We start from the raw sequence: 26,645 nt of genomic DNA on the forward strand, positions 1-26,645 counted from the left end.
GGAGTGAGGCTGGAGCTTAACTTTACCACAAGGGACCACCCAGCATGGGAGAGCCCCACACAAGAGCATCCTGGTTAGTCTGTGGAACATAGGAATTTAGTGAGTGGAGCCGACAGGCCTCTGTGTTGAACATCAAACTCCCCTCCCCTGGACTTTCTGGGAGTCCCACTACCTTCCTGACCCTCTCACGCCTCTGTTTCAGCTGAAGATAATATGGCTTCCCTGCTTCCACTGAAGACAGCATGGCCTCACTATTTCCATGGCAACCAGAGGCACAGGGGCAGGAAAAAAGTGGCCTTGAGGTTGACAGGGTGGGAAACCCAGCCTGGGATCCCCAAGAATTCAGGATCCCACATCTTGGATAATTCATTAAGTGAAATGTCTCTAAAGGAAGCCCGAGCAGATTCCAGCAGCAGCAGCAGCAACATCCTCCCAGGGCCCCCAGGTAGGGCTGTTCTAGTTACACACGACACAAAGCAGCCTCTCTAGGTGACCATGCACTCGGAAGACAGATTTATTTGTCTGCATTGCTCATACGTTTTATTGCAACTCTGCGGCTCCGAGGGTAGACCCTTGGTGTGTTTGTTATGAAAACAGTGATTTATGGCAGCGATGGTCTGTCTTACAAGATGAGTGCTCCATCTATCACGGGGGTGTAGGGAGGACGGTGCCCACGGGGCCTCATGACTGCCCTCTCTCTGCAGTTTTTCATCTTTATCCTGGTCATCTTCCTGGTAGAGCTCTCAGCAGCCATCCTGGCCTTCATCTTCAGGGAGCACGTATGTACCACTCAGCTTTCCACCCTGCTACCCTCGCCGCCCACTGAGCTCTGGGGGCCTCCTCAAAGAGCCTCTTAGAGATAGCTGTCTCATGTCCAGTGCCACAAGCCTAAATGTGGCACAAGCATCCTGGGAAGGGCCAGAGCACCCCAGCCCAGTGAAGTCTCTTCCTGTAGGAGTATTTCCAGAAGTCCTCACCTAGGGGTGCCTGTGGGTCCCCTCTCCAGCCTGGTTCTAGAATTTATATCCAACCCAGTGTCAGCCTGTTCGTGGGTGGCACATGGCCAGGTGGTTGGAGAAGACAACCTCAGTCTGGGCATGTGGTGTGCCAGGCTAGGCTACCAGCCTCTCTGATTAGCCTACTGCATGGGCCATTCATTCCAGAAACTTCTGTCAGCTCCTTATCCTGAGCCTAGTGGGCAAGGCCTGGCACTACAGCTAGAAGGGCCTGAACTCCAAACAGGAGGGCAGGAAAGATAAGATGTATGGGCTGGCCTGGGACAAGGAGACTTTGAGGACATAGCTGGAAGCTATGGGTAATCAAAGGCTCCCTCTTTACCCATACCTTGGCTTCTTGAAGGTTGGGCCTGTCACCTGTTCATTCTGAAGGATGGGATGACAATCGTCTCCTCTCCCCCACTTCCCTATGTCCATCCTCTGAGAAGAGCCCCAAAGCTGAGCAGGGGTCCCAGTGTGTTCCATCTTGGGGTTAGCTGAGGCCTGCGTATGCAGACATCGTTGCCACAACAGTGGCCTTTGATGACACAGCAAGGCCCCAAACCTTGGGAAGGGTGCCTGCCTAAAATGAACAACTTAGGATGACCTGAGAGGCCAGGCTGAGAAGACTCTGCTTCCTCTCCTTTGTCCCCAGCTCACCCGTGAGTTCTTCACCAGGGAGCTCACCAAGCACTACCAGGGCAACAATGACACGGATGTGTTCTCTGCCACCTGGAATTCGGTCATGATCACAGTGAGTGTCCCTTCCCATGCCATCCTGGGATGCATGAGCATTCAAAGCCATAATGTTGACAGGGAGGTCGACCTCTAGAGCCCTCCCATTCCCCTGCCTGACCAGACATCAACAATCAATCAAGAATCACCGATCCCACTCCTGACCTGTGAATCATCGCGTGTGAAGCACGCTAGCCACGCATAGTACAGACTCTCCACAGAATCTCTCACTGCCCCTGACTTAAAGCCTCAAGCCATAGCCATTGCCATTGGCCACTGATGTTAATAATAATCAATACAGGGGCTGGGAGATGGTTGAGTCTGTAAGCGCTTGCTATGTTATCATGAGGACCTGAGTTTCATCCCCAGCACCCATGTAAAAAGCCGCTGTTAGGATGTATGCTCATAGTGCCAACACTGGAAGGAGAGGTGGAGACAGGAGAGAAAAAGGCTACTGGCCAGCCAGTCTAGCCTAATCTGAGCCCCAGGTCCCGGGAAAGCTCCCCTCTCAAAAGATAAGATGCAGTTTGGTGGTGGTGGGCGCAAGCCTTTCATCCCTACACTCAGGAGGCAGAAGCAGGCGGATCTCTGAGTTCAAAGCCAGTCTGGTCTACAGAGCAAGTTCCAGGACAGCCACGGCTACACAGAGAAACCCTGTCACACACAAAATAAAAAAAGGACAGCACCTGAATAATGATATCTGAGATTGTCCTCTGGCCTCCATGCATACACACACATGTGTCCCCCCCCCCGCACATACTTCTGCACATGAGAAAATATACACATGCCAAATGTAACAATAATTAGCATATCATGATATGAAATCATAGCAACTGTACATGAAGCGCTTACCAGGTGCTGGGGAGGTAAGGGATACACTACCATGTTCTTCTTACAAAGAGTACCCTAAAGTACAGAGACACTGGGCATCACCACTGCCACACAGAGGGCAGAGGAGCTGGCCCCTGGCAGAGGCTGATGTCCCCTCTGGTCCAGCTCTAGCTTCCTCTTCGGTTCTCTTCTAGTTTGGCTGCTGTGGGGTCAATGGGCCCGAAGATTTCAAGATGGCCTCCGTGTTTCGGCTGCTGACACTGGACAGTGAAGAGGTGCCCAAGGCCTGCTGCAGGAGGGAACCCCAGACTCGTGATGGGGTACTGTTGAGCAGGGAGGAGTGCCAGCTGGGGAGGAGTCCATTCATAAACAAACAGGTACGGCTCTGTTCCCAGCAGGGAGACACTCCACAAATAGGGCAAAGCTGGGGGGAAGCAATGTCTGCCCAGAGGGTCTGAAGGTGGTGGGCAGAATTTTAGACAGAGTTCTGGCTACGGCATGGGCTCCTACTCATGCTTCTGAGATCCAAGGAAGTAGGGAGAGGATCACATGGACAGGATATGGTTTCAAGGTGAGTTTTCCAAACTTCTAAGAACAAAAGTTGGGGCAAGGGGATGTTCCATAAGCATATACTCTTATGTATGAGGAAACTTATTCTGACCAGTTGGGGCATTCCTTGATCCCAGGGGAGCAGACTCTCTTTGACCTGACCCTAGATGATCAGAGAGGTGTCTAGACATCTTTCTTCTCCTGTAATCTGAGGGTTTCATCTCAGCCTTGTTTTTCTTAGGAAACAAAGGTCCCATCTTGGTCCCTCAACAAGGAGCACAGCTCCACTTCACCCTGAGCCCCCTCCTTCCTGCTGGCCAGAGGCCCTGCCCTCCATAAAGAGAAGAGACAGAAAGAGTTGGGTGAAGCATGCAGGGAGGAAGGAGGGGATGAAGATGAGAACCACCCCTGGGTTTCTGCCCTGGCCAGACTTTGCTGGGAGAATTCCAAGTGCCGAGGAACTGGTGGAACACAAGAGACAAGGCCTCACTCCCATGGGGATCTGGTCTGGGGGAGGTGGGAGGTGGTGTGAACCATGAGCGGCCTCACTCCCATGGGGATCTGGTCTGGGGGAGGTGGGAGGTGGTGTGAACCATGAACGGCCCCACTCCTACGGGGATCTTGTCTGGGGGAGGTGGGAGGTGGTGCGAACCATGAGCAAACATGATCCTTGCCCACGGTGCTGGTTGTGAGATGGCAGTGGGCTGAAGAAGTGCTGGAAGGTGCACAGGCTGGTCTCAAGGGTCTCAGAGTCCCAAGCAAGGGCATCAATGGGCTGAGACCTGATCCCATGGCCTCAAGCTGATACCAAGAACTGAGCTCTTGTCCCTGGACCTTGCCTGGGATAGGCCAGATCTCGGCTTCTCTGCCAGGCATTCTGTTTCCCTACCCCAGGGAAGAGACAGAAATAAAGATGGTGAGCACTAGGGCATGAATGCTATGGAGAGACAGACCACTGAAGGTTCAGATCTCAGGTACCAGTGTGAAGAGCAAATGGGATTTGGGGAGCACCAAGGCTGTGGGGAGTCCACAGCTGACAGGTCTGAGCTGTTACCTATCCACTGAAAGCCAAGTCTGCTGACCCAATTGTCCCCTTGCCCCTTTTCCTACTGGGGAAGAAAGTCTATCATAGCTCTGGAGTATGAGGCAGAAGCCTTGCCTCTCCTGATGCCCCTCACGGGTCCTGGAATCACACATTTAGCTAAGGTGATATGAGCAAAGAACATTTGAGCAACTGAGTCACACCCTTATGAGAAAGTGTGACACCCCACTTCCTTCAGAATGCAGCCACCAGGACCTTGCTGAGGACAGGGAGCTCTGGAGTAGCAGGAGATCTATAAAGAAGGAGCAGACCAGAGAAGATGCACAATTTCCTTACTGAAGGAGCTGCTGAGGGCTCAGGAGCCAGGCTCCTGCCCCCCTCCCATTCTGAACTTTCTCCTGCAAGTTCCTGGTTTCTAGACACTTCCCCCATGAGCACACTCCTGCTGTCTCCTGGGCTGAGAACCACCATATTGATTTTCCGTCGCAGAGTCTCTCCGGGTTCAGTGGGGCCAGCTGTTGGGGCTGCTTCTTGCGCTCACATCCCCTCAGAGCCCTCTCTTCTGTTAGGAGTTCCCGCCAGGAGACCATCTCCAGTTGGGTTCTCTCAGAACTGCCTTCCACAAATCCCAGGACACATTTGTGACTGGCACAAGCCAGACTGCTAGAAGTTCTCCCGGGGATGTGGAGGTGGCTGGCTCGGCACTCTGGCTGCCTTGGTGCTAGGAATTCAGCACAGTTTTGCATGAACAGTGGTCCCAGGGAGGGAGGATGTTGTGATAGACTGGAGTGGCGGTGAGGTCATTTGTTGGCCTTGTGACAAGTCTCAGTGTGAGTGCAGGCTTGTGACAAAGGTATTTCTCTGCTTTCTGAGTTGAGGGACATTGTGTGTGAATTTGGGGAATGTTGAATGTGAAATTCTTTTGAGATATCCAGGGATCCCGAATAGGCAATATGGTATTCATCCTTGGGCCTGGGAAGGGCACTCGAATGATGAAGATGTGGGTGTTGCTGCCCAGGATGAGCTGGCCTCTCTGTGGTTGGTTTGGGGTGACCATGATCAGGAACCAGGGTGGGGAACATTCCCTCTCCCAACATTGGGGGACAGGTGATAGGACATGTATCTAGAGAGTGATGTCTGTCCCCGCACCAGATGGGGTGCCCCATCGTGAGGTAATACCCGGGGTGTGGTCAGTTCCAGGCTCTGATAGAAGATCTTGGCCAGACAAGGACAGGAATTTCTGAAGTACAGCTCTGTCCACTCAGGGTGGAGAAAAATGGAATCTCAGCCCCTTTCTGAATCTGGGCTTCTTTCTTTCTATGTGTGTGGCCTCGAGCGAGCCACCCACCTGGTCTCTCCCTGTTTCTGAGGAGGTAAACCACAGATAGAGGCCGCATGGAGGACCAAATGGTGTAGGGCTCATGAAGTAAGCTCCTGGCAGAGGGAATACTAAGGGTAGGTAGCACCGTCGCCTCTGCCACTCACGCCAAGGCTTCCACTGGCCCTGAGGAGTTTCCACCAACCAACCTGCTCAGCTCAGACCATCTGTGCTGGGGTCTGAGTGTGTCTGTCCACTCGGGTCCCCTGCTTAGTGCCTAGCAAGCCTCCCCTTGTGCTAGGGTCTGGGTGTGTCTAGGCAGTCTTTCTGTCCACTCGGGTCCCCTGCTTAGCTCCTAGCAAGCCTTGTGTTAGGGTCTGGGTGTGTCTAGGCAGTCTGTCTGTCCACTCGGGTCCTCTGCTTGGCTCCTAGTCAGCCTCCCCTTGGAAAATACCACAACTCCCACCTGGCCACTGTCCCTGATCAGGTCCCACTGTCTCCTTGCTCAGACATAGACTCCTCAAATCCACTTCTAGCCAAAGATACTGGGATTCTGGGTAGGAAACAGCAAGAGATTTGAACACCAAGACCCCAGTCTCAGCAGAACCTGACATCCAACAATCACTCCACATAGATGGGCATGATTCCCGCCCCTGACACACCACCAAACCAGCCCACTTGGAAGTCTTCCAGTTGGGTCCAAAGAAAATCTGTTTCTTTAAGAATGTGTTTCAGGTGACTGAGGGTCAGCTCAGCCAAATCGGCTTGTCTAGCATGCACAAATCATAGGTTCCATCCCACCACCCTATAAACTGGGTAATCCTAGCACTCAGGTGATAAAGCCAGGAGGATTAGAAGTTTAAGGCTATCCTCAGCTACATAGAGAGTTCTAGGTAGCCCGGACTACATGAGATCCTATCTCAAAAAATGCATGTACTTCATTCAGAGCTGGGCTAGGTATGGCTCAGTGGTAGAGCATTTGCACGGTCAGCATTAGGTCCTAGGTTCGATCCCTAGCACTGCTGCATATATAATTCACAGGGAGGACTTGTGACGGACTGGTGTCTGTGGCCAGCATGATGTGCTTGGGGCCCAGTGGGAGAAGTCTTGGCTCCCCTGCTTATCTGTCATCCAAGGTGATAGAGGGCAGCAGGCTGGAGTCACTGGAGGTGACTGCTCCTGGGAGCCTGAGGGAGAAGAACTGTGACAAGTTCGCAGCCGGGCTGGTCAAGAGAGGGACTGAGGGGCACTGAGAACCTCTGCGAGCTGCTGTCCACCTGAGCGGGAGGGGAGACGGGGGGGCACCATAGGACATTCTGATTGAAGAAGCCCAGCCAGCTCTGACTTTGGGGCTCAATCCCCACTTCTAAAGAGCACCAGGAAGCCTGGGTGTTTGGGCATTTCCTCATACCCTGGGTCTAAGACTAAGTTAGCCTTGGGAGGTTTCAGCCTGTCACTGAGGAGGGGGGATGGTCTCAATTCTTTCAATGACCTGAGACTTCCTCCTTCCAGACGTCAGTATGAAAATGTCAGCCTGGCCAGGCGGTAGTGGTATGCTCCTTTAATCCCAGCACTTGAGGCAGAGGCAGGTGGATCTCTGTGAGTTCAAGCCTAGCCTGTCCAGAACAGCCAAGGATGCACAGAGAAACCCTGTCTCAGAGGGGAAAGAAAGAGAGAGGAATGGAAGGAGGGAGGGAGTCAGGGAGGAGGGAGGGAGGGAGGGAGGAAGGAAGAAAGGAAGGAAGCAAGGAAAGGAAGGAAGGGAAAAAGGAAAGAAAATGTCAGCCTGTAGTTACTGAGCCCTAGAGCCCCAGCTGCAGAATGCACCTCCCTCATCCCTGGCCTTTCCTTCACAGGGCTGTTACACGGTGATTCTCAACACCTTTGAAACCTACGTCTACCTGGCTGGGGCCTTTGCCATTGGGGTGCTGGCTATTGAGGTGAGTAGGGACCTCTGGGAAGAAGCCCCGGGGCCTGGGCCTGGACACACAACCTACTTCCCAGATCCATGACTGCTGGCTGCTGCAAATGTCTGCTGCTGAAGAAATTCTTGTAGCCTGAAGTTATATGCCTGCCTGTCCCAGAAGAATAAAGACAGACAGGCCCTAAGGACACCCCACCTCACCCCAGCTCTGCAGTCCAAGTGCACTTTGTAGGACATCTGAGCTGCCTTGAAGGCTTGGGCCTTCCTGATAAGGCCCTGCCTTTGCAAGTGTTCGGGGTGTCTTTTTAACTTGGCAGTGGAGCATTAGGATTCTTCATCCCAAGGCCCCAAACCACACACATCTGAGTGGCTGCTGACCTTTGAGCTACCACTAGGTGGTGCTTCAGCCTTCCCTTCTTACCACGCCCTGCCCAGTTCTAGAATACACTTTGGGACAATGAAGCCAGGCAGCTTGATGCTTGGCCCTTGCCTCCCGCTCTTCAGGGGCCCCCTCAAGAGTGCTGTAACCACCTGACACCATGGATATCTCCTGTTCAGCATCCTCTGTGTCTTGTCTCTCGGGATAATAGTTCTGTGCAAGTCACAGGGGAAATGGAGGCGACATTCGTTAATTCCACAAGCATGCACTGAGCCCTTTGCTATATGCTAGCAATGCTGGACGTGAACAAGGCTTCCCGTGGGAACTAAAGCCAATAGCAGGCACACAGATCTTCCTGAGGCTGGGCAACCAGGCAAAAACTGGGCACATTTCAAAAATGTGTGTACATCGCTTTGCCTCGCTGTAGCCACAGGTCTAGGTCAGAGTGCTGTAACCTCTGCAGACCTCGTCATGTCCCTGTGAAGTGGCTGAGTGTGCGAGGGCTGGAAGCAAGGGCTCTGGGGACAGTGTGTCTTTGCTCAAGCAGGGCTATCCCACTGGAACTGTGTGACCTGAATCAGGTTGTGTGGCCTCCCTGTGCCTCACTTCCTGCTGGTTAGAAAAGCTGCTGACACAGAACTTAAAACATACTTTACATGGTAAGTGCTTGGTACACACTCGGGGCCCAAGAAGGGTCATGCTTCGCTTAAAGTCTCTGCTGACCCGAGAAATACAGACGTGAACTGCTTAACCGGATCACTTACTTTCCAAAGCCCACTTCTTAGACAGATGGCAAACACATGCTTGCTCTGGGCGGTGTCAAAAAATCCTCTCAGGAAGCATGCTGGGTAGCCCCTCAGTGTAACCCAACCTGACCCTGGATCACCTTCTTCCTTTCTCTGCAGCTTTTCCTCATGATCTTTGCCATGTGTCTCTTCCGGGGCATCCAGTAGGCGATGGTCTGAAGATACCCAGCCTGCCACTGCCCAGTAGCCAGCCCTCCCCTCCCTGTCCTCTGGCCCCAGGGGAGGAGGCAAGGCCAGCCTGGAAGGCCAGGAACATAGAGCTAATTTTTTTAAAAACAAAACAAAACAAAGACAGATGTGAACTGAAGAGCCTCACCTTGTCTCCAAGGCAAGAGCCATGAACTAGTCAAGGACCTAGGGCTGGCCTGGGACCAGCTAAGACCAAAGGATTATCAGCCTCAGAGCCCCCAGGCCCTGTCAGACTGGACTGTCCCCTGGTCTGGGTCCCCTCTCTTAGCATTTCCAGGATCTGAGCAACCAGAAGACAGAAACAGACCCTGGAGGATGAGCCAGACTCTTTTCACAAGGACAGAATCTGCAGCACCACCTGCTGGACGGTGAAGCTGTCCCAGCTCCTGCCTGGCTGAGGGTGGCTGTGTGTGGCACTGGATCTGATTTCCTCATCTCTCGGATCAAAGCCTCTCCGAGGGCCACAAAAGGGCAGTGACCTGTCCACAGTCACACAGCATGTGCATGACAAGGTCACCCCTGGGTTGCTCTTACTCCAGCCAGGACTCCATCAGATCTGCCTCAACATCCCAATGTAGACTGGCCAGCAACTGCCCACACCACGTTCTACAGCTGAGAAAAGTCCATACTGTGTCCAGTCTGCCCTGCTTGTTCCTTTACCTAAGCCTTCTGTCATCCATCACTTGTCCTCGTGGGCCGTACCCCTCACTCTGGCCCCTGGTGGGAGACACTCCCAGTATTGTCCATTTCTCTCTTTCCACCCAGAGCTGGAGCTTGAATGTGTTTGTTCTTCAAGGTCTCTGCCAAGAATTCACCCCTGCATACCTCCACCCTAACTCACTACCTCCCAACGCAGCCTCTGGTGGCACCAGCCCCTCAGAAGACAGAAGGGGGTTCCGTTTTCCTGTGCTTCTGTCCATGTTCCTTCACTGTCTCCTTCCTAGAGGTTAAGGTCATAACTCTTGTCTGCAGACAAGAACCCCACAGCCTCTCAGTCATCCCTACCGTGACATCCTTTCTGTCCTTTTGCTGTCCGTGTGACATTTTGTTATTCTCTCTAGTCTCAGACTACCCAGACCGACAGGTTCACAGCCAAAGCATACACACACACACACACACACACACACACACACACACACACACACCTCAAACTACAGACTAGGTTGCCAACTGGGTTACAAGATGCCCGACTCTGTCAGGACCGTGTTAAATCCACTAGTGTTGTCTGTCAGGATCTCAAGTTTGACTGTCTGCTGTGGGCTCAGCAGGGGGGGGGGGGACCCGCAGTGGTGGAACAGCATGGGGCCTGCTCTCCTCTCAGAGGGAAGAGCCTTCTCTAATCCCAGCTTCTCTCTGCCTTCCTGTCACCTCAGAGTCACACCCACACAGGAGCTGCCTGTGCTAGTTCAAGGGACACTCCTGTTCTTTCTTTCCTCTCCTCACGTCCTCAGCCACCCTGGCCTTCCTGAGGGGCTTTGGGCACCACTTTTCAAAGCTGTCTTTCTGCATCCCCAGAAATGAAGCCTACAGACTGAGTCACCAGGTCAGGGGACCGCACTGCTGCCTCCCAGCCTTGACCAAGAGAACCTTGGCTCTGACTCAAAACCCACCATGTACTGGACTCCGATTGCCTAGGAAGGCAAACTGATCAGCTGGGGTCTGTTGGGAGCTCATGGCCCAGCTGAGCAGGACACAGCCCAACCATAGGGGCTGCTGCCCAGAGCTAGCCAAGGCCTCTAGCAATGGGCAGGGACAAAGAGGGCTGAGAAGTCAGATATCTAGTCCAGGCAGTTCCAGGGTAAAACAGAGATTCTCACCAGGTGAACTTTCCATACAGTGGTTGAAGAGCCCCAAGGCAGCCCAGATCCAACTCAGCTGTGGGCCCAACTCCTCAACCAGCACCCTCATAGGACCAGAGGGGCAAGCAGCCTTCACCCTATGAGGTTGCTAATAGCCACCTACAAGGCTGTCTGAGGTCACTCTTCTGGGGCTTGGTGGGCTGCTCTGTGTACTCCCAGGGGAGGGGAAGGGAGCCCTTCCTTCACCTCCCACCCCAGGACCAACAGCCTCCCCTGAGATGCTCTGTGACCCTCATCCAGTAGAGAACAGACCCTGCCTGACCCAGAGCCACCTGCTGAAGGGTCAGCCCTATCCTACAGGCAGGGAGTAAAGTCTGCATCTGTGGCCCAAGCTCCTCAGCACTCTGTCCCAAGGCCCTGACTTACTCAAAACCCACCATGACAGGGGCCCTGAGCCCAGCACCCCCAGGAACTGCCCCCCGACACACACACACGTTATAGTCTATTTTGGAACCTGTAAATTTCCCTTGTAGTAGGAAACAGTTAATTTATCATTGTTATCTCCCAAGCCCCCCTTTTATATTCTATATCAAGAGAAATTTTGTAATATAAACAGGACACCACACAAATCGTTCTGCACTGGTTTTTGTGACTGTTTCTTACAAAAAGAAAAAGGACTGAGGAATAAATAGTGACCATGACAGAGGCAGAAGCACAAGAGGGGCTGGGGCAACCAGGGCACCCCGGGCTTGGATTCAGGGTAGGGTTCCTATCTCCTTCGTAGCCTCCTTCCAAGCTTAGTGTCTCCCCAAGGCCACAGGAACGTCTGTCTGCCAGCCTTGGTCTGGACTTGACCCCACCCCTGTGAAGTTATCACACCAGGGTGACCTGGCCACCCCACCCCCACCCCAGGGCAGGAACTTCCACCTCCTGTCACTGAGGGGAAGACTGGCAGAGGTCTCTGAAGGGCTGAGCATGGCTGGCGTCTTCCACTTCTCTGACTATCTCCCTTGGGACTCTATCTGCATTCACAGAGGATCCATGAGGATAAATACCATCAAGTGCTGAGAACAGTCAACAATGCCACCCTCTCTACAGCAGTGGGGACTGTACTGAGAGGTGGCAGTGGCTGGGCCTGTGCTCTGAGTCAAGAAGTGGGACTGAGGGACTGGGCATAAAGCCAGCAGCAGAAGATGGATGTACACATTGTTCCCATCTTGAAAGCACAGATTCTCACCACTCTGCCGGACCATGGCTGGGCATGTCTTCCACTAAAACTAACCTGGAGTCCCCCTGCTGGGCATAGGCCATTGTCGTGGGGTGGGGCACTTGGCAGCAGAGCCAAATGAGCTCAGGGAAGCTGAGCCCAGGTGCCCTAATGAAAGGCTCCCCAGGCACAGAGGACCACTCCTCTGCAGAAGGGGAAGAGAAGGCCTAAAGCCACCTCTCTTAACTCAGTGTGCTTGCTACTGAAGGGAACGAAAGTGCTAAGAGCTAGGACCAAGGGGAGGGGCCACATGGGCTGGTGTCACCAGCGGTGACTTCAGCTCTAAGGGCCCACTGTCAGGGTGCTGAGCAAGGGCAAATCCACTTCTGTTTCCTTACTTCTATGGAATTTGAGGGGCTGTAGGCCTTGGAACAGCCCCTAGAAGGGATATTGAGGAGGTACGGAGCCAGGTGTAGCCAGCTATGCAGGCCTTGGAGGCCATACCAAGAAAATGTCCCTGCTTTGCTTCCCTTCAGAATTCCTCACACACTGGGAGCCTATGGCTAGCTGAGGTGCCAAGGCCTGTCAGGGCCTGTGGTATACTGCTAACCCTGGCTTGTTGGGGAGAGACTCTGGTGCTTTGGGGTGCAGGCAGCCAGTGTATCAGAACACTCTACAGCAGGCCAAAGAGAGGGTCAGGTATGCAGGCCAAGGAGGAGACCTAGGCCCAATGGAGGCAGGCATTCCCCTTGCTAGCTGACCACAGTGGGGGCTCTGAAAACTCTCTCTCTCTCTCTCTGTGTGTGTGTGTGTGTGTGTGTGTGTGTGTGTGTGTGAGTGAGTGTGTGTGTGACTCATATGGGGACACGCAGTTTTCAGGTTTCTGGATGGAGAGAAGCTGAGACCTGCTGCTGGGGCTGACACAGTCTCCTGGAGAGAAAAGGGCTTCCCGGCAGAGGAACTAACCTTGACTCTGCCCAGACCCCAGTGCTCCACTCTAGACTGTCTAATTAGAGTCTAGAGGTCAAGACAGCCAGGGCAAGCAGTTGTCCCTGTATGGGGTGAGGAGTGGGGTGCGCCAGCCTGACTTATAACTCCTAGAAGCCCCGGAGGTCTAAGTTGACTCCAGGGAGTGCCTGGGAGGGAAGGAAGCTGCGTGCACCCTGCCTGCCTGGGGGCCCACAGACAGTGACTTCCCCAGCCACTCTGGCCCAGGTCCAGGCCCAGGCAGGTCCCAGCCAGCTACACTTTCTTGGGTTTCCGGCCAACTTGGTAATAGTAGTAGATGCTGACAGCGACAAAGAGAAGGCGGCTGGCCAGGAGCAGCAGGATCCCCAGGGACACGAGGCCTGTCTCCGCCAATGTCGCAGTGACCACTGTGAAGGAAATCAGGGGAGCCAGAGGTCAGACGTGCTCAAGGCCCTCCCACCATGGTGCCTTCTGAACACCCTCCTTCATCCTTGGGGCTGGGAGGCCTGGTTGATCTCGAGGAGCTCAACACCTGCCCAGGCCAGCTGACAGATACCTCTAGTCTGCTTCCCCCAAGAGGCTGACTAAGCAATGCACAGTCCTGAGTATCCGTGCCTAAGGGAGGGACGTGGATTGTGGATTCCACAGGTGGGCTGTGGATTCAGGATAGGGTGTATGTCGCAGGGAGTCCCCAGTCCTCTGCCCCTGTAGTGCACCCTACACTACTCACCCAAGGACTGCACCCCAAAGTAGCAGGCCTCAGTAAGCAGAGTCCAGCGGATGATGACCTTCTCGGCTGTGTAGAGTGCATTCCACATGATCAGGGAGATGCCTGTTGGATCAGCACAGGAGTCAGCCTGAACTCCAGTCCAGGGGGTCTGAACCTCCTTATCACAACACCCATCCCTCAGATCAAACTGCCACCCCCTCTCCTAGTCCTTGTCTCTGTAGACCCAGCTGTCTGCTCTCGAAGCTGCTGACATCTTTCTAAAGCCCCATGCAACACAGAGCAGGCTCTTGTCCCTGGGGCTTAATGTCTTCATCTACACAATGGTTCCATGCTAGCTCCGTTCTTGTGATGTTGTGTGGAGAGACCTGGGCCTATAGCTTAGTGCCCCTAACAGAGGAGCCCTGGGAGACAGAGAACTTGTGTCGGGAAGGCATTCCTCTCAGGAATTCCTGAGAGAGCAGGATAGGCCTTGATTTTAGTGGAATACCAACTATGGTGGCTTACACCTTGATATTTGATCTCTGGACACCAGAAGTGACCACAGTGTGCTCAGCTGGTGGCAGCCACCCTGAGAGCCATCTCCATCTCCACAACTGCTTTGACCACAGTGTGCTCAGTTGGTGGCAGCCACCCTGAGACCCATCTCCATCTCCACAACTGCTCTGACCACAGTGTGCTCAGCTGGTGGCAGCCACCCTGAGAGCCATCTCCACAACTGCTTTGCTCACAGCAAGTTTAGGTCCAGCTGGCACAAGACTGGAGAAAGTGTGTGCAAAGGCCCAGTGGCCGTCTGAAACAGGAATGTGCATCTTCCAGTGTGCCTGCCGTTGAGAGCCAACACATAGCACACAGGAAGCAGGCACAACATGTGGCTGGGTCCACCAATGGGCCCAGACCCCACACAGGACCTTGACTGCCAGGCATAAATGCAGGACTTTGATCTGCATGCAGTGGTAAGCCATAGAACGTTTTAGGGAAGGGAGTCATTGCCCCGTCCATTGAACTTTAAAACTATAATTCGGACTCTTGTCAACTGTTGTGTCCTCAGATTAGAGAAGAAACCATAAGGACCAAATGCCCTCCTCTAGGCTATGATTCTCTGGTAGGCAGAATCCAAGCTTCATTCAACTCTCTGCTCCTGACAGCGCACTGCATGCAATTGCAGCCTCAATACTTCCAACTAACAATGTGTATTCCACAAACGGCCACAAGATGGCAGCCCATGCTCAGCACAGCCACCGATGAAGGGAGCAGCCTGCCGGGAATGAAGGGATGCTGTATCAGCATCCCCAAGGGTCCAGGTGTTGCCCTGAAGTCAGGTGGGCCTCCCTACTCTCCCACCATTGGCCCAGAATTACTCACTAAGGAGGGCACCACCGTACAGACGGATGGGGGTCTTGCTGGTGACCTCAGCCCCATCAAAAACTGCATCGTAGAGCTGTTCAGGGAGGGCGAGGGCCTGTGGGCAGCAGAGGACCACAGGGTCAGCTCAGGGTCAGCTTTAGGCTGAGATGAATGCTGGGGACAGCCTTCCCCCAAGGACATAGCCAAGGTTCCCATGGTAGGACCTGATTGCCCCCTTCCTGAGGTTCCCAGAGCCCAGATCAGGTAGTGCTGGTTGCTTTGGGGCACAGCACCCTGGGGCGGGAAAGAGTGTCAGCCCTGGAACTAGCAAAGACGCTAACGGGTGGGCCTCACTGTGGAAATAGCAACAACTAGTGATGGGGTGCAGAAGCAGGGGGGAGGACAAGGACCACACCAGCCACCTCCTCCCTCCTTCTAGATCTAAGTCTCAAGGGTCCCCAGCTTTCAAGCACTAGACCTGACTGCAGCCAGGACTGGGGCACAAGGACTCACCATGATGGCCACACTGGAGAACAGCATAGCAGAAAGAAACTGCCAGACCCTGGGGAGGTGCAAAGGGGAAAGTTACAACCACACTCTCCACCTGGACCCCAAGGGACACTCTGCGAGACCAGACACCTAGGTCTGGGGAGGGATCCAGAGCAAGGCCCAGTGATAACGTAAGACCCTACACATATCCGGGACACAAAACTATCGAAACAAGACCTGCTACTCACCTGAGCCCCAGAGGCTCCCGAACAGCAAACTTGATCTCATTGCCCAAGACCTGGCTGATCTGTGGACACAGAAGTCAGAGGCATCAGGAGCACTGGTCTTCAGCATGCCCCCACCCACCCTGTGTACACCCAGAACCAGAGCGCCTCTGACTGACATAAAGGTTTCCTCTCTGACCTCTCTTGTCTCCCTTGGCACCCAGAGAAGAGGAAGCTGAAAGGAGTGGTTAGGAAGGAAAGCCGGGATCTGCCCGCCATGGGCTGGATGCCTGGTTCTGTCATCACTGACATAACTTCAGGCAAGTTACTTAGTGTCTCAGCTTCCTCATCTCTACGTTGGGTCAATAAACAAAGGGACACCTTGCAGGGACAGCAGGGTCCACTCAAGTCTGTGCCTGTCCCCTAAGGAGCACTGGGTTCTTCCCACAAACTGCTGCCCCTATACGTATCATTCCTCTGCCATTGCAGAGGGTCCTAGAAGCACGGGAAGCCATAGGCCCCAGAAGTCCTGTGGCCTTGCCTTCTCTCCCTCGCGTGGCCCACCTTTGACCGGTGTACTTCGCCATCGTCATCCTCCCCGCCCACGCCCAGGATCTTCCTGGTCTTCAGGCGGCTCACAAGGTCCGTCTGGCTGTGCTTCTTCATGAGCGGAGGAGGCTGTTTGGCTGCCATGTTGTCCTTTGCTGAGGGACGTGGGGAGACACTGGCCTCAGCCATTGTTCTTGCTGGACTTTCAGACCCCAGGTCCCAATGCAAGGCGAGAAGGGTGTGGCCAGGCCCTACTCAGGGCCTGAGAGAAGATGAAGCTGCAGCTGCCTCTGTTTCTTCTGTAAAATGGGTTGGGGAGGATGCTGTCAACCTGGTCCCATAGACATGGCACAGCACAAGTGATTGGGTCAGACAGGGGCTTACAGTCAGCCCTTGAGCAGCATATGGGCTTTAGAAAAGGCATTTGGACCAGGATGGATCTCACTGACAAGATTTATGGATTATAGAGACAAAAAAAAAAACTTCAGAGAGGTTAAGGACTCTGCCCAAGCCTAGAGTGAACCTCCTAGGTTGTGCCCCACATGGACCTGTCCAAACAATCCCCACGGCCAGCAAGCCAGCCTGCTGGTCCGCCTGCCCCTAGACAGCCTCCTTCGCTGGCCAGGACCTAGGGAAGGAGACGGTTTGTTATGAGGGATGGAGGCATTAAGCCCAGAGAACGAGGCTTCAGGTAGTAGTCATACCGTCCAGACCTCACCCACTCCCGGCTACCAGCATCCACAGACTCTACCCCATCCCGCATCTGCCCAGCGTCTTCCCGAGTCCCCAGCCCTGCAGGCCAGCGATACCACAGGCCAATCCTGGGCACATACTGTGAGACGGGCAGTGAGCCAGGTGCTGAAACGGGCACTGGAGTTCAAGACGAATGTTCTTCTCCTGTGTTCAGTCCTTATAGTCTAGAAGGAGACAGAGTTGGGAGGGGTAACAAGGTGAGGCCCTGGCTGACCCTACATAGCCCAGAACTCTGCATCTCAAGGCCCCGAAGGATGGGCGCAAATGAGGATGATTCCATGGGTGAGGAGAGCTCACCTGGAATGTACAGAGGCCAGCCAAACAAGAGGACAAAGCATCCCCGCTAACCTGAGCACCAGCCAGTGCCAAGTGCCCTCTGTGCCCCCGCAACTCACTTCCCCTCACAGCCCCCTGTACCCCACCCTCGAGCAAACTCATTCCAAGGCACAGTTCAGAAGCTTTCCTCCTCCAAGCCACCTGCTGCCCAGTGCCATGTCCCTGCCTGAGCACACACGTCTTCCACCCCAGGGAATGTCCCCTGGTTCCTTTTCAAACCTGTCAGACTCATGAAATGAAGTAAGCCATCCCAACAAACAAGCAATAGGAAGACACGGACTGTGCATGCCAGGGTGGGGTGCACACATTAGAAGAGACTCGGTGGCTTTTGTTCAAAATGACAGAAAAAGTCACTACTGGGTTCTGGGGCCCTGACATCCAGCCCCCTTGTAAAATCTGTAGCTGTATTTCTCCTTCCTGTGCCTGCTGGGGGTGCTAGAGACACTGGCGGGACCACAAAGGCTGCCTGTGCCTCTCAGCAGGCCTGTCACACTGTCCGAGAGAGGGCCCCAAATACTCAGGCCAGGTCACCACTTTCTTCTGACCCCAAACAGACTGAACACACTCACCAGCATCTCTAGCCCTCCATTCAAGGGTGCAGAGCCCAGTCCAGACCACGTGCCTCCTCTAAGGACAGGGATGTCAGTCACCTGGCCACATTCTCCCATGTCCCCTCTGACCCTTCTTTTTAATCCATGCCGATAATTCATGCCACTACGTCCTGCAGGTCAGGACACCGGTTCAGATGTCCAGACTGCAGTGGATGTGTGCCATCCCAGCTAAGCCCTGATCTCCACTTCCAGCAGTCTGGTGTCTGTTACCCTAGTTTCATCTGAATTTTCTCAAATGCTACATAAACAGCATCATAAAGCATATGAGCGCCTGCCTGCCCAGCTTCTCCCACCCAACAGGATGTCTTTTCCGACTCACCTAGGCCCAGTGCCCTAAATGCCCACTGCTTTTTTGTGCACATCAGTATCCTGTGGGATTCTTGTACCACCAGGGGCATCCGGTTGTTTCCCGCCTTCCTTTGGGTATATCTGGAGGGATCGCATATTTCTGTGCCTCTGAGGTAAACAGGCCAGAGTGGGCCTGCTGAAGGGTGTGGACAAAGTGAGAAGCCAGGACATCACCCGAGCTTCCACAAACCACACCCACTCCTGTCAACACTTGCTGTGGGCCGTTTCTATCTTAGCCCCATCCTCTGAGGCCCCTGGAGTCCAGCCAGGTATGAGGCTGCTTGACTCAGTCCTGCTGTGCCCCCACTAGTCTTGTGACCTTGGCTGAGTCACCTCACCAATCTGAGCCTCAGTTTCCTCACTTGTGAAATAGGACTTTAGCTCCAGCTTCCTAGAGGCCTTGAGGCAATAAGAGAAATTGGGTCAGAGTATGCAGCAAGCAGCTGCACGGAAGAGAGCCCGTTCAGTGAGGCCCTGTGACAGTGTGGGCATGGGACACCAGAGCTCAGCTGGTAGAGAACGGGGCATCTTGTCACCAGCAGTTGGGGCAAATTAGTCCCACTGTTCTCATCTGGATATGGGGACAGACACCCACCCTCACTCCCAACCCCACCACAAGCTGGTCTAAGGAGAAGCAAGACCCTGGGCAGAGCCGAACTCAGAATGTGACCTCAGTGTCCACAGCAGGAGGGCTGCACACTTGCTGCCTAGACTCACTTCTGGAATGTTCAGTGGCTTAACCCATCTGCTTGGCATCTGTGCCTCAGTCTCCCCATTCATGTGGGGAAAGAAGGGGCTAACTCACACAACAAAGCAAGTCTGCGGTCAGTGTCTTGTCTTAGACTGTCCAGTGAAGGTAGGTTACTAGACAGGGTACCATTACCCTCCCCAGCACATACCCTACACTCTGGGCGGTAACTGGACTGAGAGGACCAGGAGACTGGCCTCATTAGCACCTTCCCCACCACATGGGACCAAGACCTCAGTGCCCTGTGCAAGACCAGCTCCAGCGTGTCTCTCCTTGTTGGGCTGGAAGCTTCTCAGCACTGTTTTCGTCTGCCCAATGCCTCACCCACCAACACACACACACATACACACACACACACACACACACACACACACACACCAGTAGCCTTCTGGCCTCCCCTCCCCCACTCTTCCCTACCAAAACCACTTGCCAAGGGTTTCAGTCCTGATACCATTGAACATAAGTGAGGGCACCTCCCCCACTCCTGGGAATCCTGGACACACATTGGCTTTGAGAAAATGAACCTGGCCTTGAATCTTGGCTCTACCTACTTATGAGCCTCAGGACCTCAGTTTCCCTCGTTGAACTGGGAACAGGAATGCAGAGGAGCCAGTGAATACAGCCGTGTACCCACCGCCCTGCCCTGGGTGGGTTCTGTCCTCCTTCCTGCTGCCCTCTTTCCAGACCCAGCCAAGGAGAGCAGAAAAGGCAGCTGGCACTCAGGCCTGCGCGACTTCCTGCATGCTACTTCGAGGGCCTCCACATCCCCACTGTGACCATGGGAGGGGGAGGGGTGGCTAATCCTCCACCCTCAGGCTCAGATGTGAGATGGAAAGAGGTATCAATGAGGCCATGCCCTGCGTGCTGCCCCTGTCAAACTCCTTGGCAGCCATCCCAACCAAGAAAGCAACTCTCCATCCTTCTAAGAGGGACAGCCACTCTGAGCCCTTGTCCAAGTGGGAAAATCCTCCCTGCTTGGCAGGAAAGTTCTACCCTGCCCTCCTCTTCCGGGTTCAGTTCTGTGTTCATTTCTGGTCATTTACAACTCACAGTCCATTGCTTCTCAATCCCCAGGCCTCCCTAACTCTGAGAGGGAGAGGCAGAGAGGGCAAGGTGCAGGCTTTCGATTCTTCCGTACATCTAAGCTACACGCAAGCCAGGGGTCCAGGGCAGGCGTGGAGGATGAGGGGCCACTCTCTAAGAGGCACTTTAGGCTAATGGTTTCATTGGGAGCTCTGGGATAATGGTTTGGATGATAGTGCCTTCCTGGCCAGGGAACTGGGTGTCTCAAGACAGGTAAGGGAAGATTCTTGGGGGTACAAGGCCAGAGGATGAGGAATGTCCCTTTTTCTTCTCTTTCTTTTCCTTCCTTCCTTCCTTCCTTCCTTCCTTCCTTCCTTCCTTCCTTCCTTCATTTTTGAGTAAAGGTTTCCCTGAGTAATCTTGGCTGTCCTAGTAGACTAGGCTGGACTTGAACTCAGAGACACACCTGCTTCTGCCTTCTAAGTGCTGGGATTAAAGGAACATAGTCTTAATGATTAGGAAAACTTGGATTTAAACTTCAGCTCTTTCTCTTCACTGCACTGTGACCTCAGGAAAATCACTTAGCCTCTCTGAGCTTCTAAGTCCTCATCTAAGAAACTAGGCTGAGTCTACTCAGTCGGCCTGTGATGTACCATAAAGAGGGAAGCCTTGGAGCTGGGCCTCTGAACTGTGCACCACAAAGGATAGCAAAACACTGTGTTATTAATGAATTCCTAGCTACTAGATTCAGCTCTGGGCAGCAGACCTGATAAGGCAGGGGCTCACACCTCCCATGCTCATCCTGGAGGACTTCCCCATCCTTCCCAGGAAGCCTGGTTACCATAGAAACGAATGGACTACAGTTGTCCCAACAGGGAGGCTGTGCCCAGGAGGGCTGGCTTAGGAAACCTGCTGCCCTGGGAGGGGGAGGGGAGGAAGGGACCCAGAACACACAGCTGCTCAGGAGATTTCCCCTGAGTCAGTCACAGCCCCTCAGCCAGGGAGTCACTTCCGCCCCAGTGTGGGCAGAGGTGCAGCTACAACTGCACTCCTGCCAGTGAGGAGAGATCAACCTACACGTCCAGCCTGAGCTGGGGACAGCAGCCAGCCGCCACACATCCAACCTAGGAACCCCCTCAAGCCCACATCATTGCCTATGACAACAGCCAATTCCATTCCATTTTCCAGATGAGAGCACTAAGGCCCAAGCAAGTTATTTACTCAAGGGTCCCTAGCTCGAAGGGTGTGGCGGCGCTAGAATTCAAGTTCGCTGTTGGCTGAGCTCTCACTGGGTCTCCTGAGAGGGTCTAGGGAGGGGAGGTTGAGGAATGGATGTCTGTGTTTGTCAGTGTGAGTGCCTGGTAATGGAGTGTTCCTGGAACACACACACACACACACACACACACACACACGGCCAAACATAACTGAGCTTCAAGCCGTCTTCAGAACACTCTCCCCTGGAAGTCGTGGTGTGTCCCCAATGCCTAAAGAGCCCTCCTCTCTAGGACTGGCCTCTCTCTCGGGTTCAGGGCCTGCGATGTGGGCAGGGCTCTGGGAACTAGTGCCCCAGATCAGACCCTATTGTTCCGTTATCACTTCGCTGCAGAATAGCTGGAAGTGGGACTGAACAGCTCAGCTCGCAAGTGAGGACAGCCAGAGGCAGAGTTCCGGGTTTGGAGGGCCTGGTCAGAGGGTAGACAGAGAAGACTCTGGGCTCAGAGCCTCTTCTACGGCACCCCAGGGACAAGATGGAGGTCTAGCCACCTTCTAGGAACCAACTACTGGGACCCTGTGGCAAAGTGACCCACATCTCAGGTGTCACAGGGAGCAGAAGGTGAATGTACCACATTCCCACCCTAGACCTGCATTCCCAGACCCTGACTCAGGCAGGCCTGCTACCGTGCAAGAGCCATGTTCCCTGCACATGGGTGCCACGCCCGGCCTACAAAGCCAAGGGCCACAGAACACAGGTACACAGGTAGCGGTACTGACACATATAATGTTCCATGTGGCACCGTCTCTTTGGCCATCTTCCAGGCCAAAGCAAAGGGAAGACGGAGGGATGTTGCTGTGCACAGCACCTGCTGGCAGCCCAGCTGAGCCTCGGGCCCCAGAGAACAACATTATTCTAGCATGCTGCCTAGGTGGGCAGAGCAATGATGGTGGCTGTCCTGTCACCTCTTGCCAGCTCACTAAGCTGCTGCGAAAGAGGAGAAAGGTAGGATAACAAAGAAGGGAGCCAGCAGACAAAGACCATATGTGAAATCCTTGAGCATGGCAGCCATGACAGACCCATCCCAGTGGCAAAGCTACGGAGTCCATGCCAGGTTCCCCGAGCCTTTATTAACCTGACCCTTGGATCTGGAGCCTCAGGGTTTGCCCTGCCACTAAGAGGTCAGGGTGCCCTGGGTCACTGTGATTCAAGACGTTCAGCTGGGGTCACTGGCATGATGGCCCAGGGCTTGCCTTCACAACTGGTTTCTGTGTAGACGTTGGAAAATGTGGGGCTGCGGGCCGTCCCCAGTCTGACTAGGCAACCAGGACTCCAGCCACGTAAGCACATTCATTTGTGTTTCGGCTTGGCCCTGCCCAGCCTCGGCAGCCCTTCCTCCTCTCCTACTACCGTGTGTAGATTTTATCTTCTCACTGGGTCGGTCTGTGGAAGGTGGCTGACTTCCAGAGGGGCAGAATTAAAAACCTTGCTGGGTTGGAGAACGTGGGTGAGGACCAGTCCTGGGAGCCCCAGTCCTGGGAGCTGCATCCCTGGGGCAGAGGGGCGGGGCTAGGGAGGGACTTCATCCAGCCCTCTAAGGCTGCAGCACCCTGCACACAGCCTCTCACCGCTCAGGAGTCATTGACAGAGCCTTTCCTGTCCTGCTGTCACTTGCAAACGACAAGACACAGCATGAAGAATTGCTGCCCTTTTCAACCCAGAGCAGGCCAGCCTTCCCAGAGTCTGGTGACTGAGTCGGTGCCCTCAAGGGCAACTGACCCCATCATCCATCAGGTCAGCCCTGCCTCTAGTTTCCACAGGGCTGGGGCTCTGCTGTGAATGGGGCAGCAGCTCCCCTTCCCCAGGCCTCTCCCTGCTGCTCAACAACACAACACAGAAGGGGCAACTGGGGGCTTCCTTAAAGGCATGCTTCATGCCAAGCCCATACCCTCAGACCAAATGGCCTAGAGCCCTGGTTTCCCCTGGGTAGGGACCCCAGTTCAAGGCCGAGACTCCCCTCCCCATACTCAGGTTCTGACAGAGTGGTTAACAAGGGAAGTGACTACTCAAAATGTCCGCAGAGCCACTGACCCCATGCTCCCAAGAACTTGTGTGGCCTTGGGAGAGGATCCTGCCTCTCTGGGCCTTAACTTCATCTTCTGTTAAATGGGCATAATGACACTTACTTTCTCCCACTAGAAGTTGCCAGCAAACACCCAGAAAAGCTTACATTTTGTAACCAGTGCTCAACAATGCCACTGTTTAGACCTGAAGATTCAACTTCTTGGCTTCATTTTCTCCTTTTACTAAAGCAGTTTCTTTAGTAAAGCAGAATCCTTCCAGGATTCCATGCCCACACAAAAGAGTGTTCCAAAGAGGGTAGTATCAGAAGAACTGGGGTGAGAAAGAATGGGGTGACTCTGGGTCAGGACCAGCACAATGACGGGGGCAGGTGGGAAGAAGTGTGAGGGTATTGGGGAGACAGGGCATTGGGGGCATCTCCCTGTCCCTGGCTGCTGTGGCTGTGCTGGGGTTCTGGGGGTGAGGCTTTCCCACCTCAGAACAGCATGACCAACCTGTGGATGACCCTCCTGGGGGGGTGTGGCTTACAGATCCTCTCCAAGCATCAATCCCCTCCCCTATGAGATGGGGGAGGGTCCCATCCTTTCTCACCAGTGCTCTCCCCTGCCCCATCCCACAGGAGCAGCATGCTGCTGCCTCAGCCTCTCTGCACCAGCTATTTGGAAAGCTTGATTGGAAAAGCAGCGCTGGCCACTCCTTAAAATGTCCTCAGCAGTCCACTTCTCTACGTGTTCCCCTGACCTCCACCCCACATTACAGAACTTGCCTTCTCCCTCTTTCTGAGACAGGGCTCTTCCTACATAGTCCAGTCTGACCTGGAACTCAAACTCTTCCTGCCTCAGCCCTCTGGGTGCTGGGACAACTCCCAAGGCACCACGCATGGCCGAATCGCTTATGTATTATTTATTTTCTTCTCCTTGCTTAAGCCACAGCACCACGGAAGGGAAGCGTCATTACAGCTTCCACAGGTGTGCGGGGACCTGTGGGACCTGTTCCGGCCATTTGTGTCATCACGTTTTTGTGTAGTACTCACGGATACTTTAGGTAGTCAATGAAAACACAGAAAACCTAAGGACAATGATTGAAGACCCTGCCCCTAGCCAGGAGCCTCGGACCTTTCTCCAGCAGAGGGGGCTATCACAAGTCCAGCCGGGGAGCTGGGATGGTAGGAGCTGCGAGGTGGTGGGGGGGGGGGGGGGGGGGGGAGGAAAGATAAAAGCGGCTGACATCAAGTGGAGGCAGCCAGACTTAAGTCCTGCAGAAGAGAAGTCAGTGTCCTAGGACACTGAGACCAGAGGGTACTTTACGGGAGGGCAAAGTCTGGGCAAAGGCGACAACAGAAATCTGAAGAATACTCTTATTTCCCAACGACCCTACAGGTCGTTGCCTCAGACTGAGCCTCAGGCTGCCACTAAAAGGCAGATGGTGTCTCTCCGGATTCTTCCACGAACCCACCATAGTTTCGCGGCCGGATGCAGTTGGTGGCCCCTCTCCGGAAGCCACCAGAGGTGGCGTTCCAACGAGGAAAAGCACAGCTAGATGGGCGTCCCTACAATCCAGGGACTTATCCACTCCCTCCAAGCCCCATCAGAAAAGTTTTGTCTTAAAAAAAAAACGAAACAGGAAGTGCGGTCGCGGGGAGACTTCGAGGAGGCCTTGGCCGTGTACTTCAGGCTTTGGGGCAAGGTGGCGGCAGTTCCCGGACCTCTACCTGCTCCTTCACCCCATAGGCGGGAGAAGCCAGCTTCACCCAGGCTGCAATAAGGAGGCGATAGGGGACCCTAAGTGAACGCCTAGCCCTGATGGATGGTGCACTGAGCATTTTTGCGCACCATATGAGACCCCAATATATCCTGCGCCAGCCAACGGCCCCGCGCTGCTCCCTCGCAGCTGACCGCGCGGCTTAGAAAAGAGAGGATCGTCCTGATCCACCTGCGATCCCCTCATGACTCCCCTTGACTAGGATCTGGCCCAGTCACGTTTTCGTCCGCTCCTCTCCAGCAGGGGCTCAGGAGTATCACTGGCCTGGCGCCTTCCCCCTCAGATCTATCCCTCATCTCCGCGCGGCAAACACTCCTCTACTTTGTGAGGCGGGAGTCCGCGACTCCTCCAGCCCCGGCACCCACACTGAAGGTCCGGCCAGACCAGTGGGCAGCGGGTACCCTGCCACCTCCTTTGCCCGCGTACCGGTGGGGACAAAGACCCGGGAACTCGCAAGTTTGCACCGCGCAATCCTCGGGCCAGGAAACAAAGGCGGGAGGGGGTGCGGTGGTGAGAAAGGGGGAGGGGACCGAGAACTAAGCACCGAAGACACAGACCCGGCGACAGTAGAAACTGCTTCACGCTCCGTTCCCTCGGGCTCAAAAGCAAAAAGCTATAGTCCGGAAGGAGACCGAGGGCGAAATAAACACCCCCAGGGGAAAGAGGTGGCAGAGAAGAGAGCTGGAGGAGAAAAGGAAACCGAGTCAGTGCAAGGAGACAAACAAAAAGGACAGGACGGTGCCTCGAGGAGCTCAGCGGGGCTCCCTGGCGCCGGCACACTCGCCGTTGACAAGCTGTCCCGGCGTCCGGCTGGCGTTCGCAGGGTGCTCGCTGCCCCACAGAGTTCCTTAAGGCCCCCAGCGTCCCCGGGCTCCGCTGCGCAGGCAACGGCCGGCGCGGTAGCAGCGGCGGGGAAGTGCGAGGCTCATCAGCTGCGGGCAGCGGACTTACGTTCCTAGCGCGCTGGGTGCTGCGCTCGCGGAGCTGGTGTGCCCCGCTGAGGCTTCGGGCGGGGGAGTCTCACATCGCGGCGCCTCGCCGGGCATGCAGGGCAGGGCAGGGCAGGGCAGGCAGGACTCCTGCGCCGCTGGGCTCGCCAGAGTCTGGCGGCCCGCACTGGTCCCTCCTCTATTGCCGCGCACAAGCCAATGGCACGCCGTCCCCTCCCACGCTCCTGGCTGCCTCGCCCCCGAGGTGGCCAGGGCGGGCACAGAGGGGTGGGGGACCCAGGACTGCATCCGAGGCTTTGCCGGGAGCCGCCTGCTGGGGGCGCAACCCCGCTTAGCCAGGGGATCCCCGGTCGGGGACACCCTGAAGCTTTTCCACCCAGGACTTTCTCGGAAGTTCTAAAAACAGCGCCCCTTTCCCGGGACTGCAAACATCCCCTATGAGTCGATGAAATATTCATTCTCAAGCCTAGGCCGGTGTCTAGGAAGGCAGGGGCCGGCTTTGATTGGCAGCACCCCCTCTCCCCGCAGTGTGAACCAGCACGGTTGGATAGTAATGGTCACTATTTGCTAAAACACTTTCAAGAAAGAAATTTTTGCGTTTTCAGCAGCCCAAGAGATATACAGGACTAGCCCCAGTCCACAAATCCGTGAATCGTTAATGCTTAGCCTAGACCTGAAGATGAGGGAGAACGGGTGCTTTGTCAGCCCAGTTTGGCTCCTCAGCTTGAAGTGTCTGCCTAA

The 26,645-nt window shown here is 54.6% G+C and overlaps 2 protein-coding genes across 12 annotated transcripts in view; one reads left to right on the forward strand and one right to left on the reverse strand.

Annotated features, from left to right (window-relative positions):
- The window catches only part of Tspan18 (tetraspanin 18), a 132,602-nt gene extending 123,194 nt beyond the window's left edge, over positions 1-9,408 (forward strand). For all 10 annotated transcript variants that reach the window (XM_038330804.1, XM_038330803.1, XM_038330806.1 and 7 more), the window contains 5 exons: positions 705-779; positions 1,651-1,749; positions 2,756-2,938; positions 7,327-7,410; positions 8,679-9,408. In XM_038330804.1, the coding sequence (XP_038186732.1) occupies positions 705-779; positions 1,651-1,749; positions 2,756-2,938; positions 7,327-7,410; positions 8,679-8,726 (489 nt within the window). In that variant the 3' untranslated portion in view covers positions 8,727-9,408. The remainder of the gene's footprint in view (positions 1-704; positions 780-1,650; positions 1,750-2,755; positions 2,939-7,326; positions 7,411-8,678) is intronic.
- A 3,193-nt stretch (positions 9,409-12,601) lies between these two features.
- On the reverse strand, positions 12,602-26,065 carry Tp53i11 (tumor protein p53 inducible protein 11). 2 transcript variants are annotated; one of them, XM_038330812.1, is made up of 8 exons: positions 25,906-26,065; positions 16,912-16,996; positions 16,095-16,380; positions 15,555-15,613; positions 15,331-15,379; positions 14,836-14,932; positions 13,474-13,575; positions 12,602-13,150 (listed from the first exon to the last, which is right to left on the reverse strand). In XM_038330812.1, exons 3-8 carry the CDS (start codon positions 16,266-16,268, stop codon positions 13,017-13,019), a joined length of 615 nt encoding a protein of 204 aa, XP_038186740.1. In that variant the 5' UTR covers positions 16,269-16,380; positions 16,912-16,996; positions 25,906-26,065; the 3' UTR covers positions 12,602-13,016. The 2 variants fall into 2 exon arrangements, with proteins under 2 accessions (XP_038186740.1, XP_038186741.1); XM_038330813.1 differs by lacking the exons at positions 16,095-16,380; positions 16,912-16,996; positions 25,906-26,065 and having other exon boundaries at positions 14,913-14,932; positions 15,555-15,594.
- Between the last annotated feature and the right edge of the window lie 580 nt (positions 26,066-26,645).

The sequence above is a fragment of the Arvicola amphibius genome, chromosome 5 (assembly GCF_903992535.2).
Source record: "Arvicola amphibius chromosome 5, mArvAmp1.2, whole genome shotgun sequence".
In the NCBI taxonomy this organism is placed as follows: Eukaryota; Metazoa; Chordata; class Mammalia; order Rodentia; family Cricetidae; genus Arvicola; species Arvicola amphibius.